The 20,507-nt window shown below is 49.8% G+C and overlaps 6 protein-coding genes across 6 annotated transcripts; 2 read left to right on the top strand and 4 right to left on the bottom strand.

Moving 5' to 3' along the window:
• Nucleotides 1-706: 706 nt before the first annotated feature.
• Nucleotides 707-3,319, bottom strand: ASPGLDRAFT_127142 (putative C6 transcription factor (War1); the record flags this gene model as incomplete). The annotated part of the gene is made up of 2 exons (XM_022540707.1): nt 707-1,686; nt 1,741-3,319. The coding sequence occupies 2 exons, from the start codon at nt 3,317-3,319 to the stop codon at nt 707-709; spliced, it is 2,559 nt and encodes an 852-aa protein (XP_022400713.1).
• A 221-nt stretch (nt 3,320-3,540) lies between these two features.
• On the top strand, nt 3,541-4,307 carry ASPGLDRAFT_47738 (uncharacterized protein). Its single transcript, XM_022546743.1, has one exon. It carries the CDS (start codon nt 3,906-3,908, stop codon nt 4,257-4,259), a length of 354 nt encoding a protein of 117 aa, XP_022400712.1. The 5' UTR covers nt 3,541-3,905; the 3' UTR covers nt 4,260-4,307.
• A 3,014-nt stretch (nt 4,308-7,321) lies between these two features.
• Nucleotides 7,322-9,437, bottom strand: ASPGLDRAFT_47735 (phosphatidylinositol-3-phosphate-binding ubiquitin-protein ligase). Its single transcript, XM_022546742.1, has one exon. The coding sequence runs from the start codon at nt 9,095-9,097 to the stop codon at nt 7,655-7,657; it is 1,443 nt and encodes a 480-aa protein (XP_022400711.1). The 5' UTR covers nt 9,098-9,437; the 3' UTR covers nt 7,322-7,654.
• Nucleotides 9,438-10,012: 575 nt separating this feature from the next.
• ASPGLDRAFT_66930 (uncharacterized protein) lies at nt 10,013-13,493 on the bottom strand (the record flags this gene model as incomplete). The annotated part of the gene is made up of 3 exons (XM_022549072.1): nt 10,013-11,557; nt 11,606-12,989; nt 13,051-13,493. 3 exons carry the CDS (start codon nt 13,491-13,493, stop codon nt 10,013-10,015), a joined length of 3,372 nt encoding a protein of 1,123 aa, XP_022400710.1.
• A 1,319-nt stretch (nt 13,494-14,812) lies between these two features.
• On the bottom strand, nt 14,813-17,529 carry ASPGLDRAFT_74738 (Zn(II)2Cys6 transcription factor). The gene is made up of 4 exons (XM_022549748.1): nt 17,358-17,529; nt 16,735-17,305; nt 15,105-16,676; nt 14,813-15,053 (listed from the first exon to the last, which is right to left on the bottom strand). Exons 1-4 carry the CDS (start codon nt 17,390-17,392, stop codon nt 14,964-14,966), a joined length of 2,268 nt encoding a protein of 755 aa, XP_022400709.1. The 5' UTR covers nt 17,393-17,529; the 3' UTR covers nt 14,813-14,963.
• A 247-nt stretch (nt 17,530-17,776) lies between these two features.
• ASPGLDRAFT_47731 (uncharacterized protein) lies at nt 17,777-18,331 on the top strand. The gene is made up of 2 exons (XM_022546741.1): nt 17,777-18,092; nt 18,147-18,331. The coding sequence occupies exon 1, from the start codon at nt 17,789-17,791 to the stop codon at nt 17,975-17,977; it is 189 nt and encodes a 62-aa protein (XP_022400708.1). The 5' UTR covers nt 17,777-17,788; the 3' UTR covers nt 17,978-18,092; nt 18,147-18,331.
• The last annotated feature ends 2,176 nt before the right edge of the window (nt 18,332-20,507 follow it).

The following is a 20,507-nucleotide window of genomic DNA, read 5'->3' as shown; positions in this document are numbered from 1 at the left end:
CAAAAAAGCATGCTTAGGGTTGTTTTATCTTTCAGGTAACTAGGCAATACGAAATCAAGAATTTTCAGATATGAGACTTCCTGAGCGCAATTAATTCCTAGTACTAGAGACCAATTCCGGAATCGCAAGAGGGGTATAAAAAAAATTGGGGGGTTTTATGTACAGCCAGCCATATACCCTGTCACGGGCTCGGACCAGTAGATAATAACGAATTGATATTCCTATCTAAACTAGTATAGCCATCGACGAGAATATCGAATCTGGGAGAGGAAGAAAAGGAAATCTATCTGGGCGATGAACGGTCTTTATAGACATTTGTGTGGTGCGGCTTAAGCCCTTGTTTGCCCATATTGCTTGTATGGCGTCGTTTGACATGTTGGCGCTGTTGGTCTGGCGTTGAGCCGTCACATACCCCCCCCCCCCCTTTTCCCAATTAGGCATAGCACTAGATCATCAAGACTGCTAGTCTGCTAACTACTATGTACATTAAAGAGCTACCTTAGTATTAGCGGAGGGCTCAGAGCTAGGGGTAGGGCTCAGCGAGCAGTCTGAGCAAGAAAGCCAGCAAGATGGCCATTTGATATCACGTGATCTAATACCTTCCCTAATTAGGAAATAAGGGGTATGATTAGATCAAGGGGGCCGAAAAATTATCAACATAAAGAATCACTATAAACATTCATCAAAACCACATAAAATACCGTACCTACCAACCTTGCCCCATATTCCCATCCACCGTAAACGGAAAATTAAAAAATCCATCCCCAAGCATATCCCCCAACGTAAACAGATTCTCCGACTCAAACCCCACGCCAACCGGGAGGCCTAGTTCGGGAATGAACCCTGTGGCTGTTGTTGTCGGAGCGGCGCTTGGGTCGGGGTATGTTGATTGCATTTGGGGGTATTGCATCCATGGCTGTTGTTGGTGTTGGTCCATTGTTGAGGCTGGGGGGGGGAGGGGTTGGGAGACGAGGGAGTCGATGGATGTTGGGTGGGGCGTTGATGTATAGTAGCCTGATGTTCGCGGGGGAAATGGAGAGAGGTGGGTTGGATTTGAGCCTTGTCGGGTTTTTGGCTCGCCCATGGCGACTTCACTTAGGAGGTGTAGAGGGGTTGGTCCCATTCGGTTGGTCCCCTCCTGTCCACCTTCCGCAAAATTATTGGCGGACGAGGAAGCAGACCTCCCCCTTCCATCCAACACATCCTTCAAACTTGGTGGCTGATCCCTCTGCTTGATGAACCAATTGCGAAGCATATCCAACACAACCGAGAACTTCCCCGGTGAACGCCCGCCCACATGTCCCCCCGCAGCCTTGTAATGTTCCACCACTCGGCCTAAGTAATAATCGATTTTCAAACTGGGTGGGTCTATAACCTGTCCGATTTGCGAGTCAGGAGCGCTCACGATGGCGTATAGTCTGATCAGCGCGACCATTGCATATGACGCGCGGGCGAGGACGTAGGTGGGCAGGTAAAGGATACTGGCCGGGGGCATTGATATGATGACATCCAGGGCGCGGTGGGTGCATGTGAGGCAAGTACTTAGGGCGTTGATGTAGGCTGTGTTGATTGTTGGGCTTTGGTACTCGTTTTCGGGGGGCTTGTATTCGTTGCCGTTGCAGTTGATATGCATGGTTGGTTCGTGGATGTAGATGTTGATCAGATAGTCCGTTTGTTTCATTATAACTAGACAGTCAGCATACCCCTAAGACAGACTCAGAGAACAGAACAGTAACTCACCAGAAAAATGCTCGGTCGGGGTTTCCTTCCTCCATTGCTCCAACTGTTTCTCAAACACCTTCAACGTGTACTGAGGCTTGGGTTCGGCACATGTGGCATTCAAGTCCGGATCATCACCAACAAAGTGAAAGCAAATCTCCTCCATAATGTGCCCAAGTTTCACCCAGTGAATCAATGCTTTGTCGGACGGTAACGCATCGGGAGATGTCTCCAGGATCTCGACACATTCATCCATATACGCATGCCAACGGACAAGAGGAACGCGTCGTAAGGCGGCGGCTACTTGTACCGAAAGATAATAAAGGCCCAACCAAGTTCTTCTCGTCTCTGGCGAATCCGGGTCCAGAAAGAATGCCTTCTTCCCAATAACATCCCTCATGAGGTTGAACGGTCGCTTGGCGGTTTTTGTCCAGCGGACCATCCCGATATCCATTGCGAGGGTGACCGCCATGTGCGTAAGCTGGTAGAACTTGAGCTCTTCGAAATGGTCGGGAGGAATGTACCAGATCGTACAGACTATAATAGCCTGGACTAGGTCTAGTGACTTTTCACCCTTGACGATCACGCGCTCTGCAATGATTTTGTAGAAGTCGTCGATCAGGGGCATTTGGATCTCGGGCTGGATAGCCCCGATAGACACAGTGATAATCGCGTGAAAGAGAATCGGCTTGGTCCGTCGAACCTCGTGCATCGGCGTCCCTGGAGGAAACACAACGATCGGAAGATGCGGTGCCATTTCGTCCATATACCGGTCGAACGCCTCCGCGGCCACCTCAGCAGAAACAAATCCCTTGTCGATAATATCAACGAAGCTGCTGCTGGTGGGTGCTTTATCGAACCCAGCCCAGCGCGACGGCCTAGCCGCAGGTCTCGGATATCCAGAGGATCTGTCTTCTTTCACCTCTCCACTAAACTGCCTCTTAACGCCGGACAACCCCAGTCCCGCTCCATTAGCCAAAGGCGACGACGGATGCACATCCTGCCTCGCTCCAAGCCACCTCCTCCCAGCACCACCAACACCCTGTTGCCCCTGGCCTCCTGTCGCTATCCCCGATCCGGTTGTGAATGAAGCACCCGGCTGCAATCGCGCCGTCAGCGCATCAATCTTCTTCTCCAACTCCGCGACCCGACTATCCGTCTTCTTCTGACGTTTCCGCGTCGGCACAGTGACTACACACTGCCTCCCCGACTTCGCGCACCGCTTACACGTTCCATCGTGACCATTCGGATCCGGCTCACACCGGACTTTCAAGTGTCGACAGGCTTCGCATGCGCGCGGCCGTTTAAGGTCGGAGTAAGGGTCGTCATTCTCATTTCCATCGTCTGCAGGATGGTGGGGGTAAGAAGTGTGCGCAGGAGGATCGGGATATTCATGGGGACTAGGTCCGAAGCCACTACCGGTGCCCGGGCTGGTACTACCGGTGGTCAAGGCCGGTGAAGTGTAGTTCCCTGTCGCCGTTGGTGTGGCAGTCGGTGCGTTGGTGGTCGGCGGCGGAGGTCGCGCATCCGATCGGTGGTGAGGGAGATGAGGACTCTGGGGGTGTCGCCCGTCCAGGCGGAGTCGTGGATCGATGTCCATCTAGATTAGGGGCATATTTAGATAGATTAAGATAGTATAAGATAAGACAGTAGCATGTATGCAGGGTAACTGTACAGAGAGTACAAAGTAGAATTGATGAAAGAGTCGGCACGGATCAGTCGGGCGCCGATGCCGATGGCCACGATAAGATACGAGTGGGTATTTATTGCAATCCCCCGAGTAGATAAAGAATACAGGGAGAAATGTTGTTTGCGATATTGATGAGATTAAGATCAGTTGAATGAGCTGAGTTGAAGACCCAGCCGTACAATAATATTACAGGGTACAGGCATAAACAATAGGGAATAACTAATATCACAGGAAAGGGGTCTCTCGTCTGTAGTCAATACACGACACGCATTCCAGCACCATCAAGGTTCCTTTTATAGTTGTCAAGCTTGCTCTAAGCTGCGGACCATCTTAGCATTTGTTCGCAGTGAGCCTGATCGCTATAAAGACTCATCAGCCGCCCCATTCGCCTTCGTGTGGTTCCGGATGCCACAGGGCCCATGAGATAGGAGTAATCCGGGGCATGAATCAAAACCGCAGTCCCGCTGCGTTCCATGTCTCTTCAGCAAGCTCATAAATGCGTTGGCCAGCAGATTCGGTTCCAACACCCGACGATGCACCACGCTCTACCTCTAAAATTATGGCGCATGGGGGTAAACGCCAGAGGTGGAGGCTTGACTGGGCCGACTTTCTTGAGGGACCCATGCTCGTTAAAGACAAGGCCATGCTGCACTGCCTCTGCCGTCATCCCCACTCCCACAACATCTCCCCCGATTGCCGCCTTTCGGTTATCCATGGAGATGGTTCCTCATCCCCGCAGGCCGTGGCCGCTCCTGGTGATGCGCTTGATGATTTCCCGGTTTATCCGGTTGGTAAACTCGGGGAAGGAGATGGCCTTTGCTGCCATCTGCACACTTCGTGCAAAGTTTAGGGATGACCCCATGTATGCCAACACTATGTCAGCGTTTGCCTCCCCCCCCCCCCCCAAAGCGCTCCCTTATTATTCTCTGGATAGTCGCCATCTCTTCAGCCCTTGTTTGGCGAATTTTGGCCATGTTAAGCTTGTTGGTGGATTGTGCAACGATAAGAGAGTTCTGAAACAACAGGACATTAGCCCGGTTCCCCTATAGCTGCCAAGCTTGCTGTAAGCTTCTTGGAGCACATTCGCGATTTCAAATTCGCGATAAGCGTGATCGCTAGAGATTTCTCATCATCTCCGTGTTATTGCAATTTGCATGTTCTCCAGGGCCTTCGAGCCACCCGCTCATTGACCTTGAAGAGTATAGGAATCCATTTCTTGTATGCACTTGGCATTTCTGGTACTCTGCTGGAATTGCGTCTTTGACCATTCTCATGCGCGGCGTGTTGTTGGCTCCGTGTCGAGAAAAATATGCAATAGCGAATGCAGTAGAGCAATGCTTGAAAGAATAAACCGTAACAGGTCTATGGAGGTTCAAAGAATCCATGGGCAAATAAGCCACGGCAATGAGCTGCAGTTTGGCTTCCTGTTAGAGCCTATCATTGTAATTGTATTCAGATTAATTGATTCGATCTGAGTAGATTGAAAGCTAGTCTAGTGACAAGCGGAATATTAGCCGGCTTTTCGCATCGTCGAGCAAATTCTGTATCTGTAGATAAAGTAAAGGAGACGAAAGGAACGAAAGGAACGAAAGAGGGGAAACTGACGGTCAAGGCTTAGACGTAATAGCCCTACATTCACTGACCATAGGGTACTACTAGATAGTAGAGCCAAGTCATTGAATCAGATCAGATGATCACCGCCCAAGAAATATCAGATCTGCATCAACGGGGATGTATAAGCCACATCCAGCAGCCCAATATCGCAAAGTTCGCATCCAAAGACCAGAAAAACCGCCTCTCCATCTTCGTGTATATGAACGAGCCCAGAATCACACGCCCAAACCAAGGCACCTCTGCCATGTGACGGTGAAAACGTTATATAGATATACTAACGCAACTCCATCATGAGGATTCAACTCGTTATCAAACGGGAAAGAGAAGAAGTGCGAGAAGAAGGGCCCACGGCCCCAAGTCACTGAGAAGCCTGTTTAGAGGCAGAGCGCTTATTTCCCTTGCGCTGTGATGTTCAGTACTCGAACAGTCTTTGTATATATTCCAGTTTGCTCACCTGGTGCTTGAGCCACCACAATCCACCCATAATACCTTACACAATAAAGGGGGCGCACACCCACTTCCTTCCCAATCCTTTCACATTTGCTGCTGTCAGAGCAACTTAGGATAAAGACTAAGTCGATACAGTTAGTTAATGCGCCAACGCTAATGGAATCAATGTCAGTAAGAGTATGGAGAAAGGATATGGGGACAAACACACAAAAAGCTTAAACGAGGCGAACACGCCACATCCTTGGATAAACACACGAGAATAACCCTTGATCCATCCGCCAAGCCTGCTGTGTCATTAAGCATACCATTATGCTAAGTCTCCTGGCTCCCCTATCAGAAAACCCGCATGTTGCAGCAGGATATTCAGTTCCAGTCCTATCTCACTGATTGCCAATGCAGCCTTTGGTTCGTTTTCAATCGAGGCTTCGCCGAATATCCCATTGTAAATATCTGTATTGTCAATTGGGGGTTCGTTGTGCCGGGATAAATGGAAATATCCGCATACTTGTTATCAAAACCACTGGGTTTGTCTGGAAGGCATTCGAAAAAAAAAAAAAAAAAAAAAAAAGGTAAAACCCCGAATCCATCCGCAAAGCCTGCTGTATGAACTAGTACCACACACCCATCTCTGCGCTCCATTGCTTGAAGAAAAGCGCACATAGCTCAGCAGAATTTCAAGAATCCGACTCCGTACGTCTTATCGAGCCACGTTGTATCGCGCCGATAAAAACAGTGCAGCCTCGAATTGCAGAATGGTACTTCTTAAACCACGTGCTCTCGTTCAATAGCTCCACGGTAAATTTCCCATAACAACATCAATCAACAGCACTTACCGAGGGAAAACGCCTCTCATGTGCGCCTGGCATTAATGCAGTATTCTTCCATTCAACAGCCTTTGGTTCTCATTTGACGTTTCGTCAGATATTCCATTGTGAATATCTGTAACATAAACCGGGCTGACTCCTTTGTGGTACGCGGAAACTGACTTCATAGTCGTAAGCGACACCGATTTGAAGACCAGGAGACAAGCCGAAATCGTTTCGTGGCAGGAAAAAATATGCCTGTCACTACTGTCGTTCGCTTCAAGTAAAAGAGTCATAGGGTTGTTTTTTCACCCTATCTATCAGGGAATACATGCACGACCTGCTGTTGAAAGCACGTTTCACTTCATGCCTGACGCATCTCTGCTTTCGTCTGTGACATACTTAATATGCTATTGGTTTCACTCTGGAAGGGGGATATATTCGTGCAAGGACAGATTGTGTGGTTTACGGAGGAATACTCCGTTCTGAGCTCTTGGACAAGTAAGTCAAGTAAACGAACTATCATGTTTTCAATACCAATGGCAACTTCCCTTTAACTTCAACTTGGAGGTTGACTGGGTATACAACCCTATCTCGACTCTCAGGGCTGGTAGCAACCTCCCAAGACAGACAACGCACCACATTTCGCGTGGGTAAGAAAGCATTGCATTGTGGTGGGGTATTACCCCGTAGTACCCCTTCCTGCACCTGAAACTGACTCGCTGTCCAGACGGATTGACGGATATTTGGAGCTTCGGAAATAATGTGGGTATCATAGCATTTCACGTTTTGCCTGTTCGATGTTTTCTTGTGTCTGCGGTGTTGAATGTCTACCATTGACAAATCGCTATTCTTTGATCAAGGTAGATTCATTATTCGATGAAGGATGGATTCAATATGAAGAAACCGATATAATAAGCTGTTAAAAATAAGTAGCTATTTGCCCGTCGAGCGAAGTCTAGCTCCCAGGGGGTGGATAGATGAAAGGAGAATAGAAGAGAAGAAGAAGAGAGAGTGACTGCCGGAGAGAGATAAGCTTAGACGTAGCCCTACATTCATTCACTAACCCTACAAGTACTACATGACTACATGACATCGCTATACATAGTAGAAACAATCCATTAATTCAGACCATCTAGCAACGCCAACCACCGCTGACAAGGGCAAAATAGAAAAATAAACATAACGCATAAATCAGGGAATATATAACCAAACCAATTCAAATCCAGATCCAGTAGACGCAAGCAACCAACATCGACAACAGGGGAAAACAGAAGACGGAAAAAGGCAGGTATATTCTATATCGACAACGCCATCCAACAAAACCAAAACCAAAAGAGATCAACTCATGAAACACACGAGCGAAAGAGGGGGGAAGTCAAGACTTATGCACCGGACACTCCTTCTTCCTCTCAAACCACTCCACAATACACCTCTTGTGAAACTTGCACAAACACTCCAGCCTCACCAGCGGCTGTCCAACTTCATATTCCTCCATGCAGATCGTGCACTCCTGTGTCTCAGCATCATGACCTAGGCAATCCTTCTCCGTCGCCGTAAACGCGACCATTCGCACGGGTACCTGGGGTTGTATCACCGGACCTGGACCGGTACGCCCGGTGCCAGTGCCAATGCCAGTGCCAGGACCACTGGCACTACCGGCAGCAGCTAGAGAAGATGATCGCACCCGCGGACCATTGTTCTCGATGCAATCGCGAATATGCGCCTCGCGGGCTTCTTCGTTGCCCTCGCTTAGCGGTGGGAATTGGTTGTTGCAGATTGGACATATATCGCGTTCGCTAATTTGGCGGCGCGGACGGGATGGACGGCTGTTATCGCGGATAGATGGCAGACGCTGTTGCGAACTACTGGGCAAGGATCCATACCGCGACGGTCGTTCTTGATAACTGCCACTTCCACCGAATAGATTTCCCAATCCACCAAAGCATGGATAGTCGTTGGACCCGACAGTCCTCCGCCCCGGGCGCGAGGAACTTTCACCAGCGGGTATGCCAACGCCAACGCCAACGCCACCGCCAACGCCATACGACGACCGCTGTCTCGGCACAGACATCGAATGATACGAGCGATGGCGCGGCGGATTCGGCTGCACAAACACGCGCGGCGGCTCAGGATTCGGATCCGGCACGCATGGATTACACAAGCGTACCTCCTCGCCTCCTCCCAGCGCTGGATTGATCGCCGCAGGCGAAACAACACCACCCTCGCCAACAGCATCACCAACTCCAGTAACAGTATCCCCATCTCCATCCCTATCTCTATTCCCATCCGCATTCCCATCAGCCACACGAATCGGCACAAACGTCGCCGACACAGACGGCCGATGCACAACCGGCGGCCGAACAATATACTGTCTCGGAATTGTAATCCGATGCGGCGAGCACGACGCACACACCACGCGCCCACATTTCCGACAATGATGCTTCCGGTACCAGAAACTAAACGGAGCCTCACATATCGGACACTCGTCTACCTCATCGTCTGGCTGCCATCGCGGACGCACGTATTCCATGTAATCCGTTCCGTCGCTGGGAGACCATTGGCTTTGGCTTTGGCTTTGGCTTTGGCTTTGACTCGGGGGGCGTGGAGGAGCACGCGGACGGGGTGGTTGTCGGGGTGGCGAAGGGGAAGATGAGGTGAGATCGATGGGTGTCGTGAAGGATGATCCTGCCCTGGACGACGACGACGACGACGACGACGACGACGACGACGATGATGATGATGGTTCCCCCTGCGAGAGAGCTATCCTCGATCTCTTGCGATCCGGCGCACCGAGGGTATCCGCTCTCCGTCGTTCCATGTTTATGTTTCCTGCATGCCTTGTTTCCAGACTCGACGACGTAGACATGAATCGTTCGTAGATAGAGACTTCGTAGTATACTGAGATCGTAGGATAGCACGTATTATACCAGGGGTTATTTGTTATCGCAGGAGGATCAGTCTCCGCCGTTTGTCGGGGCCGGGGGCGTCATCGACTGGTTAGGCGACTCGCAGGATAATATATCGTCAATGTCTGTATTGTACCTGTACCTGTATATATCTCCAATCAATCAAATAAAAACATAAGAAAGTTGGTTGTTGTGTGGTGACGAGTCGGTGACCACCGATAACTCAAGCACGAGGGGATATCAGAAGGAGTCGGAGATCTCGTGACGCCAGTCAGCAGTCAGTCAGCAGTCGTGATCAGGAAAGATATTCGACATATAATAGAATAAAAGAAAGGTAAGTGGTAAATAGGAGTATTTACTCCTAGTATTAAAAGAGAAAGAAGGGGAAAGAAGCTGTGGCGTTGTATCGCCCAATTCGTCGCGGGGTTCTATAATATATGGAGATCTCCGAATGATAACCAATAAAGTACAGCAATATACAATTATTCTAGCATAGCATAGCTAACCCGCTAGTTAAAATCCCTATTCCCAAATTTCATACAAGAATCAAAGCCTCTACACTGTACAATGACCTTGCCCCCCCCCCAAGAATGAATACACACAAGTGCTATAATCAAGAAAAGAAACCCAATGTATATCAGGGTAAGCCAATAGATCACAGAACGCCATCAAGCAGATTTCTTTTGTTTTCCCGAGATCGATATACAAAAGAGAATAGATAGTGAAAAAGATTCGTTACCTTGACATCGAGGAGCGGTGATAAAGGATATTGAGAAGAGGGAGGATCGAGAAGAGGAAGGTGTCATCCAAGAAATGCAATAGAGTGATCACCGTTCCGTATCGATGGAGTGCTGATGCTGATGTTGATGCCGTAGCCCGTGTTGATGCCCATGTTCAGGCTCATGCTCATGCTCCGGCTCAGCAACATCCTCATCCACCCACTCCGCCGCACTCCCGCTAAACGACATTTGATCCATACTCGCTTCATGGATATTATCCTGCGTCCGATGCGACGTCACATACCCCATACTCGACGGCCGCCCCCCGCGCGATCGTCCACTATCTCCCCGTCCGATAGCACTCGACGAAGTCGAATGTGCCGTCGACGACGCGACAGAAAAGTCACGATCTCGCGACGGGGAACTGGTGGCGCTGAAAGGGAATCGACCCATTCCAACGGTTGGCTGGAGTTGAGTGGGATCGTGTGGCTCGTCTTCGGCAACGGCGCCAAGGGGTCCGGTTGATGACATTGAGGGTTGACGGGTGGAGTGTTGTCTGGAGATGGATATTGAGGGGGCGTGTGAGCTGTGCTGGGAATTCATGCGGCTTGGGAGTTCGATACCGCCACCGGAGTCGACGGGAGGTAAACTGGGTACGCCATCGACTGGCTGTTCATTGCCGTTGTTCTCAGCGTTGTTGTCGGTGTTGTCATTATTGTTATTGTGACCTTCCCCGTCTGAATCATGGTATGACGGATCTTGATCTGGAGCTTGGCGAGTGGCATTAGCAGCACCCGACTCGTCCGGTTCATCCCGGTACGGTTCGTGGAATTCCTCGCCCTCGACAAAAAGACCCTGTGGTGGTGCTCTGGCACTACGGACCACTTCGAATCCCTTGCCGCTCTCTTTAGTCTTGCCCCTGAACAGGCTTCGGAACCATCCAGTCGCCGAGGAAACAGGACCAGTAGGATCCGCGGGACCCGTCTTGAGTTTGCGGGTGCCCGTGTGAGATAGTGGCGGACCACGGACTCGATAGTAGAAATCAACTTCACGGACAGCATAGTCCTTGTCTTTCCGTGGTGGTCGAGGGTCATCCAAATCGAGATCGTCCTTGGGCCCAGAAAGGTAAGCTGGCATAGGTGCCCCTCGATTACTGGAGGGACCATCAATCATATCCTCAGCCGCCTCAGTGAAATGTGTCGTCCGTGGCGTGTTACCAGCCGCAGACCCAGAAGCATCAGTGTCTAACGTCTTCTTCCGTGGACGGGGCGGACGATAGTACGGGTCATGCGAATGCATACTGAACAGCGGACTGCTTCTGGACACACTGCTACCGGCTGTTGAGCCAACAGGAGGAAACGCCGCGTTGGCCTTTGGTGTGATGGGTGATTGGAGTCCACTGCTGTTAGCGCGGCTGCTGTTTCCGCCTTGTGCACTTCCTGTGTCGAGCATTGCACTGGCTCTGCCGTCGCTGGCACCTGCTCGACCCAGTAGCAGGGCTGAACTTCCGGACATGCTTCTAGCTCGTGAGTCTAGTTGAGATGATAGTCGACCGTCGATGGGCGTGAGCATGCCTGCTTCCGAGCCCATGCTTTGACGGGTTCCGAGATCTTGACGGGGTTCACGACGGGACAATTGTCGCATACCGAAGACCTATTAAATTAGCCTGTAATCCAAGAAAGCGTGGGCACGAGAACAAACCTTGACCAATCCACCACGGGTGATATTCCCTTCATTACCACCAGCACCAGCAAGCCGAGCAATAACTTCAATCAAGGTCTGCAAGGCATTCAAAAAGAACCCGAACACAAGAACGAGAGCATGAAGTAGAAGAATAACATATCCAATCCAACCGCGCGCAGCCTCAGGCACCCCAAGAGACGGAAGAAAAACAACGCTGAGCAGGATCGTCAAAAACCGAATAATAGAGAAGCAGATATGATACAGGTTCATAGATGTCGGAGAGGGGTAGGGTCGGAAAGCCACGAGCGTCAGTATAGACACAACCTCGCAGATGGCCAAAAGAACGACCTGAGCGATCCCTGACGGCTGCAGAGCACCAATGGCAACGCCCCGGGCAAAGGATATAAAGATAGGGACAACTGCATACGCAGCTGCATCATCATTAAACGTATTATAGAGCGGGCCGTACAATAGCACGGTGGAAAGGTCGTCAAAAAGGTAGGATTTCGGGCGGGTGGTGGCGATCAACCGGATGGTCCAGATGGAGAATGCGATTAGGATTAGAATAACCACGACAGCGAAAAACACGCAGTATGCGGGAGAATCACCGGCAATAACCAGTTGAAAGAAGGAGAGCGAGATAAGAGGTAGGAATAGAAAATTAAAGACGATGCGGACGACGTTGCCTACTGTGAAAGGCATGTTCTTCGCGCGTAGATCTTCCTCGGGGATGTTGGCGATTTGGTGATGAACCCAGCGTAGGGCGAATGCTATCTGAATCAGAAGCGTGATGCTGACCACGATGACTAGCAGCCAGACCATCATTCCTGGCCAGATATCCTGGGCAGACGCCATGCCGACAAGATGTTCCAGTCGATCCAGACCGTATGTTGCGTTGACAGCGTAGATCCCATCAACCACAGGGCTCCGTTCCTTTCCAGGGTTTACGAAGCTCTGGTTGAACATGAGAGCCGACCAGGCTGGTTGGCTCATCACGGGCTGATAATACCCGGGATAGTTCAGGGATAGACCTCCTGTCAACACGGCAAACTGGATGTACTGCAGACAGTCCCCGAATCCTGGCGTGACCAGACGAAGCACATCCTCGTCTCGACCATAGTTACTCGTCCAACGGAACGAATCCGTCGTACCCCATGGACTGTAGATGGCGGCAACGACTGTCGCGAGCCCTACTAGAAGAAGGATGACGAGAGGCACAAAGGCCAGGGTGTTTCGCAGAGATGAACCAAGGTCGGGGGTGATGTCAACCGATATACAGGCTAGCTGCACAGCCGAGGCGTCGCCCGTTTTGACCACCAGCCGTGACGATAAGGTTGCGAAATGATACGACGACTGCATGTCTTCTTGGAAGGTAAAGGCACGTAAATCGGGAATGTCGCCCCTATAACCATGTCAGAACCATGCCAGAATGAAAGATTATGATACCCCGGACGTATACTCACGAATTCGCATAAAAGACGGGTCCCAAAGGACACTCGCCTTGAATGACGGAATCACAGAACCTAGACGCATCACTGTACGGAGTGAAACTGACGACGTCGACGGACTTGAGCAGCGTAGAATACTTGTTATTCGACGTACTAAGATCCGCAATCTTCCCGACGGTATTGCTGGCATTCAACCACTGCGGATCATCAGGAGCAGGATAGTCGGAGCGCTGATCGGCCGTTCCAGAGACATTGCCGTAGACGGTGATATTGAGCGGACGAAGGGGATCGGTCAAGTCGAACCACACGTCCACATCGAAAGGCACAAACTGAAGCTGCAGAGGACTCGAGTGGGCGATAGTGTCATCCAAGCAATTATCGAAATCCAGAAACACCGCACTTGCCGGAGACACCAATGACAGCATCACCATTATTGCCATCACCACCGTCCAACCCATCCCGAATCCCAACCGATGCAATCGTCTCCGTCGCCTCCGTCCTCGTAATGGATCCGGCCATTCCCAACTCTGTATACCACCACCACGTACATTCCGCATGCCCGAAGATGAGATCTTCTTCCGCCTCTTCCTATCATCCTCCTTCTGCCATCCATCGTTGTCGTGGCTGGTAGACATCACGACCGTCGTGCGTGACCGGGATGACCTCCTCGGGGAGGTCAGCCCCTCGTAAGCGATTCAATCCACGTTGCGCGCTGCGACTATTCGGGGAGTGGGAGATGTGCTGTTAATCGTTCTGCCTGATTCCGGCGATGCGATACGGAGATGGGAAGATTTGCGATCGAGCAGTCGGGAGTGTGCGGAGGACAAGTTCGACAAAGTTCGACAGGTATTCCGTATTCTCACAATCTTTTTTTTTTTTTTTTTTTTTTTTTTTTTTTTTTTTTTTCCTATGCCTTTTCTTTTCTTCCCCGGAGAACCAAGGGACAACTCTGGTTGGTCAGGGGGTGCGACGCATCACTGTGGGAACCGGCGGGGGAGGTCAAGAGAAAAGGCGAAACGGCGAGAGAAAAGTTGGATGAAACGAGAGACAGAAAGAGTAGAGAGAAAATGGGTAAGAAAATGAGAGTCGAGAAGAAAAGAGTGAGGGAGTGACAGCGAGAGAACCAGAGAGAGAGAGAGTACTCCGTAGTGTGAGCCAGAGAGAGCTCCAACCTAATGGCCTAATCGGGAGGCGCTGCGCCTCAGATTTCCAATAATCGAGGCGGTGTTCTATACTTGGAACATACAAATACTAGAGTAGTTGGGCACTATCAATTAGCACTCACTGTTAGATAGTCAACTGAGACATTCAGTCTGTCCTTATTCTATTCTTATTTCTGTGCAATTCTGCGGTGTTACGGGGGGATGTGTGACAGGCAAGGCGATATTACACCAATCTACAGAGTACTCAGGCAATAGTTCTCCGTATTATTCTCGAAACTATGTTTCTGCTACTATGCTATTGCTAGCTGTATCTCGTACTCTGTACAGCTGTACGAACACTAAATGCTGACATCGGATCCTCCTCGCATCCTGACAAGTCAGCAAAGGGATGTGCCATTGAACAGTGCCAGCGCTATTGATCGTCTCTTGAACGCCATTCCGAAGCAAGGGCATATCAACTTGTATCCAGTGTGCTTGCAGACCAGATCTTCAATACTTTTGGTCTTGAAATCATGTGATACAGTCACATGACTGAGCATGTGACTTTTCTGCCCAATAAATCAGGCAGTATTATAGGTTAGTTAGTTAACTAGTTAACTACGCAAGGCAACACATACTCAACCTAAATGAATTCTATCACTATCAATCTATCGCTAGGTACTATTAATAGCCTCCCCCACATTCTCTCATAAAACATACTTTTTTTACCCCAACGGCAGCGTCCGGCCCAATTAAAGTAATCATTATCTCGAAGACAAACCCTCGTCACCAAACTGACGGCGATCCGGTGTTGATTTCGTCGTACATCCAACTCATCACATCAACGTTGCCCTGACTGTCAAACTTGAATTCTGACTGCTTCATTGTGAGCGAAACCTAGACAAGCAGTCAAGGTACTGTACTCACCAGAAAGTCCAATTCCTCCTCCATTCCCTCGCACGATACCTGGTCAGTACCCTGGTCCTGGGCGGCCGCCATGTCTTCCAGAATCGGCAAGCATTTTTCTCCAACCTTCTCCACAGTTTGAATCAACAACTTGGCAATCTCGTCCTTCCCCAAACCGCGCCTGAGCCCGTCGATCTGTGCTGCAACCAAACTCATGAGCAGGTAACCTTTGACGTTAGTCTCACCGGCCTCGTGGATTTTCAGGCACCAATCCTTAACCTCGTCTAGCACCGCCAGCAGATCCGGTCGCAAAGTGATGGGACTCAGACCTTCTTCATTCTGCAGCTGCGCCCGAAGCTCCATTGCGATCTGCAACGCGGCATGAATGGTCACCGTCCGATAGAAGCCCGAACTGCAGATCGCGAGCTGCTGTAGATCGCCACAGTCGGACGCTGCATCGCTGTAGGAATGCACCGCGCGCCAGATTTTGAGTGACGATTCAACCACCGCCGTCCGGGAGAAATTGCAGGCTCTCTCGTGCAGTGCTGGACCAAAGTACGGAACGTGAAGAGCCGAAAGGTACCGGTGCATGAGGAAATCGACCACCTGCATCTCGAATTGGGATGGCGAGGATTGAGTGCTCGAGCTGCTACATGCTTTCAGGGTTTGACTGATATCTCTATATGCTACACGTAGCTCTTCGTCAAACCACAAAGTCTCCTTGTATGTGCCGGGGGAGGCGAGATCGTTCAGAAACTTGACCACGATATGGCGCTGTGGAAAAGTTTTGCGGAGCGCTCTTGCGATAGACGTTTGCGTGAAGGTATCTACTGGGCTTGGCACCGGATCATCGGCCAGGAGTTGGTCGTCATTGAAGTTTCTGGGAGGTCTGGTATTATAATCCCAAAAAGAGATAAGAGGAGGTCCCTCAGAGGTCAAACTGGACTGCAGTGCCAGCTCTAGGACCGTGTTCCAGAGCCTTCGATGCATCTCCACCACTAAGACTGTATTTTGAGGTAGGGGGACTGGATCTCTGTGTAGGCCCATGCAGATTGCCTGCCTAATTAGTGCACCCATCGAAATCCAGATTGAGGCTCCGTCGACCCCTACCCTTTCACGGGCAAGCAAAAGAATGAGGTTAGTCTGCAAAGATTGGATGTTCAACTGTGACTTGAGCTTGGGCTCTAAAGACCAAACTTGCGACTCGTGAATCCATTGCACAGCTGAAGTCCGCAACGAGAAGTTTTTATCGTACGTAGTCGCACCGATAGCGAGTACAAGCTTGACCTGAGCCAAGAAGGCCGTATTGGCCGTTGTATCAGACACCCAAAGCGCTTCATAATCCCTCAGGAATGTAGGGACATGCAGGATTCGATAAATAGCTTCAGTCGTGCGGAGGTAGCAATCGACTAGTTTGTCGGCAACCTCTTTAGGGGGCAAGCCAGGCGTGGGTAGCGAGGACATGGAAGATATTCGCCGCGCTTTAATGATCCTTGCCAAGAACTTGCACCTCTCCAGACCGGACCAGGGGCTCAACGGGCTCGACGGGCTCTCTCGTAGATGGGCCTCGATCGTTTCAAAGATGTCACTGATCTGGATGCTTGTTAGACCACCTTTTCATTCCAGATAGTTAGATAGAAGGTGAACTCACTAGCAGAATTCCATTGACAGCCCAATGACTCTGACCAAAGAAGCGAGCGTTGTCTACAACACAGCAGATGATGCCCTTACACTGGGAAGGTGAGTCGCGCTCACGAGGGATATCAAGGATTCCGCCCATTATCATCTCGAGATCGAGGCTCAAACCCTGGATGGGCGCTGGAGTTTGTTCGGATAGCTGGCCCTCAAGTTGTCGAATTCGCTCCTCGAGAGTTCGATTCCGGTATTCGAGCTGTCCAGTCTTGGCCCTCAAAGCCATCAACTCAGCATTGTGACAAGTCATCAAGTTCGTACACACTCCTGTGCCCGTCGAAGGGGTGACCGGTGAGCCTGAGGGGTATGGAAAGGTCCACTCGCTCACACTGGGTGTCCTGCCAAGGGGGGTTGAGTCCTGGGACATTGGAATTGATTCAGGAATAGTCGTCTGGCTCTCGTCGAGCTGAGTCTGAGACAGAGGCTGGTTGTTCTCATAGGCACAGTTTTCGTGTCCGGAACGTCGACAGTTGCCGCAGGGTGCCTCTTGATCACATTTGATTTTGCGTTTTCTGCAGAAGGAGCAGGCTCTGGGATGGTTTTGTTAGCGAGAAGGCCCAGGGAAGATAATGGTCACCCTACACTGCTCGTTTGCGTCGTCCGTCTGGCAAGGTCATGGTGTCTTGCCTGCAAAGAACGTAGACAAGAACGTAGACGAAAGAGACGAGGACGGAAAGAAGTTAGAGCTGGAACGAAGAAACAGGAAAATAGAAAAAGAGGAAGAGGGAAGAGGAACGAGGTAAGAGGAAGTAAGAGAGGCGTAAGGGTGAGAAGGCAGAAGGAAGCTGGAGGATACTAAGTAAGAAGGTGCTCGTCCTGGGCCACCGAACTATCCCGATCGAACAACCCCGAACAATCCCGAAGTATGGGTCTATCATAGAGACGACTTTACTATACAGGATTACTGGCAGCTTACTCGAGACTATTTTGCGCGTCTGTTAAGGGTCAGTCTCTGGTTACCATCTCACGATGAAGGCCATCTCCGGCTCACAATACCATAGCGACTACAGCAAATGAACTCAAAGTCCCTCCCCATTCCGAGAATTAAAAGAGCCAGAAAGCACTCAACGCACCTGAGCTCAAACCTCCACCCAGAAGACTGCACTCGTGCCTGTGCTACAACCGGCGGTGCAGCTATCTTCTTTTGTACCCTGGGTTTTGCCAACTCGCTTGGTACGTTCGAGTACTACATATCGTACTAGATGTAAGATAAGTTTGCGTCCAAGATCTCCTGGACTGGCTCGCTAGGTGTCGTCCTCAAGTTCCTTTCTAGTATGTTTGGTGGACCGTTGTGTGATCGTTATGGTGCCAAATTATGTGATTACTCGAACTCAAATGTACCCAGCCCTGACAGGTAACTGATATATGCAGGTCAAACGACCAGCGGCAATTATATACGTCTTCGCAATGATGATACTGAGCTTCTGCAGGACACGCCGGCAGGCCAAGCTCATGCAGGGTGCTTTGATGGGTATTGCCATGGGTTTTCTACAGCTTCCTGCATTTGCCATGTCTCTGGACACCGCGGGGTCTTTGGGGGAGGGCTTAGGTGGATGCTTGAACGGTATAGAAGACTCTATACTCCCTTTTGCTTCCTAAGTGTGTTTGCGAGTAATAATAGAACTTTTGCTAGATGATAATGGTGATATCATGCGTGTCTATCAAGGCCTTTATACTCCGTACCGATCCAGTGAGATTTGAACCCAGTCACATGTTGGTTAGACTGCATAATATAAAAAACACCCATCAACAAAAGGTGCCAATTTCTATACTGGACCACGCTTGATATCCTTTAAATGACCATAAATGACATGACTGAATAAAAACAACAAAATGGCCGATCAAGAAAATCGCCAATGTTTATTCACCCATCTCCTTGACGTGAATTTCGTCGTTCCGATCCTGCGAATTCCTGGAAAGTGACAACAGTACTGTGACAAGTCAAACTGGAATCATTCTACTCGCCTCGGGGAACCGTATGGACAAGCTAGTGTAAATCAACACCCTCTATTCATCCCCTGAAAGGCAAATTAAATGGGTGCTTATGGTTTCCGGGTTGTTAACGCCTGGTGAGTTAGTAGAATATAACAACGTTTTAGCTCTTTCTTGGTACATTCTGAAGCTGGATCCATGACTTGTAGTTAACACATCCATAATCAGACACCACAGCACTGGGGAGTGGTCCCTCGCACTGAGCTGAGATGGGTACCGATTTGTCACGCAGGTGGTTTTACCCTGCATGTGTATGGTGGGCCATTCTCCGTCAGATCGCCAGCGGACCGACATCAGATACAGGCTTAGATCGGTGGATAGGACTTTCTGGAAAGGCCAGTAAATATGGCTACCGATCTCTTGCATGCTGCGGGAATATCTCTCTTTCTCACGAGCTATATGCCTTACTGTGAGTCTCGCTTTCGTAATTAGTGTCCAGCAATTGTATGTATACTGGCTGGTTCCGTGACTCAAGCTCACACGTTCCAAAACCTGGAAGTCGATTGTGGTTGATAACATCCTTTTGGTGAGATTCTAAAAAGCATCTTCAATTGGCACGGTGATTTGCAGACCGGCACGATGTGCAGACAGAGTTGTCGGGCCCATGGTGTATGGCGTAAAACTCGTATGGTAAGTTTAAAGGCATCAGAACTTCGTGCTTTATGCTATAGTTCCAACTGAGTTATTCTTCTGTTCGTGGACCCGTGTCACTTCGACAACCGTCCGGACACGTTCTCCATGGGCAATTATATCTCCTGGTCAAAAGTAGTTTGTTTGAGAAGTATCATAGTCGAATTTTGCTTCTGAAATGCATGCCAGCAAGTAATATAATGTACGATGCTCGTAGCAATATGTGCTTTTGGTATTCGTCGTAACAGGAAAACAATCACATAGGGCTAACCAGCCCACTGAAGGTAGCTGGGTGCTTTAAGTTCGCTCTCCTGATTGGCCACTCGAGATTAACAACGAAATACCAGGAATGAAGCTGGATAAAACCTGAGAGGCCGTTTGATATGAAAGTACAAACTGTGTCGTTTTGTCCAGAGTGGTTTGTTGTAAGCAAACTTGTGCCGAAAATATCCGAGTGGGATATGTGCAAAGCAGTTTGTCCAATCTTCTTCGATGTCCATGAGCACTTGACCATGCAACGCATGACTCTGTGCAGTTGGTGTCGACTTGAAAGTCTGACAGCGGTGTGAAGACCACGCCTCTTGCAAGTAGGTGCGACACGCTCAATTTTGAGAATGGAAATAAGCAATTTGTGAAGTAATATGGGCGATAGAAGATACCGACAAAGACAAGAGATATTGGAAGTATGCGAGTTTCCTTTCTGCTTGGCAACAGCATAATGTTTTGAGACCCGACTTTTCTGGTCGTCTCCGAGTGGATGTGGTTCTTGTGACCGCGCAACACCTGATTCAGTGGCCTTGGGTCGAAGTGCGTCAATAGGGAAAAGCGCAACGATGCAGCTCCCCAGCCTAGTAATAAGTGACGGTTTTGCTCAGGTTGGACTTTATCGTTGCCTCTCAACCAGCCGTGCGGTGCAAGTGGTCTGAATGCTTGTAATGCTTAGGTTTTCGTTATCACACAGCGAGATCCCTTAGCTCGCGCAAGTAAGCGCTTGGAGGTTGAACCTCCGGTGAGGTGTTTTCTCGACGGGTTCGAAATACAGCTTTGTAAATCGGTTTTCCTCATATATCCTCTCTTAGAAAAAATAATCTCTCTAGGTTAACCAAAACA

The sequence above is a fragment of the Aspergillus glaucus genome, assembly GCF_001890805.1.
Source record: "Aspergillus glaucus CBS 516.65 unplaced genomic scaffold ASPGLscaffold_11, whole genome shotgun sequence".
Taxonomy (NCBI): Eukaryota; Fungi; Ascomycota; class Eurotiomycetes; order Eurotiales; family Aspergillaceae; genus Aspergillus; species Aspergillus glaucus.
This window is presented reverse-complemented; position numbering and strand designations above follow the sequence as displayed.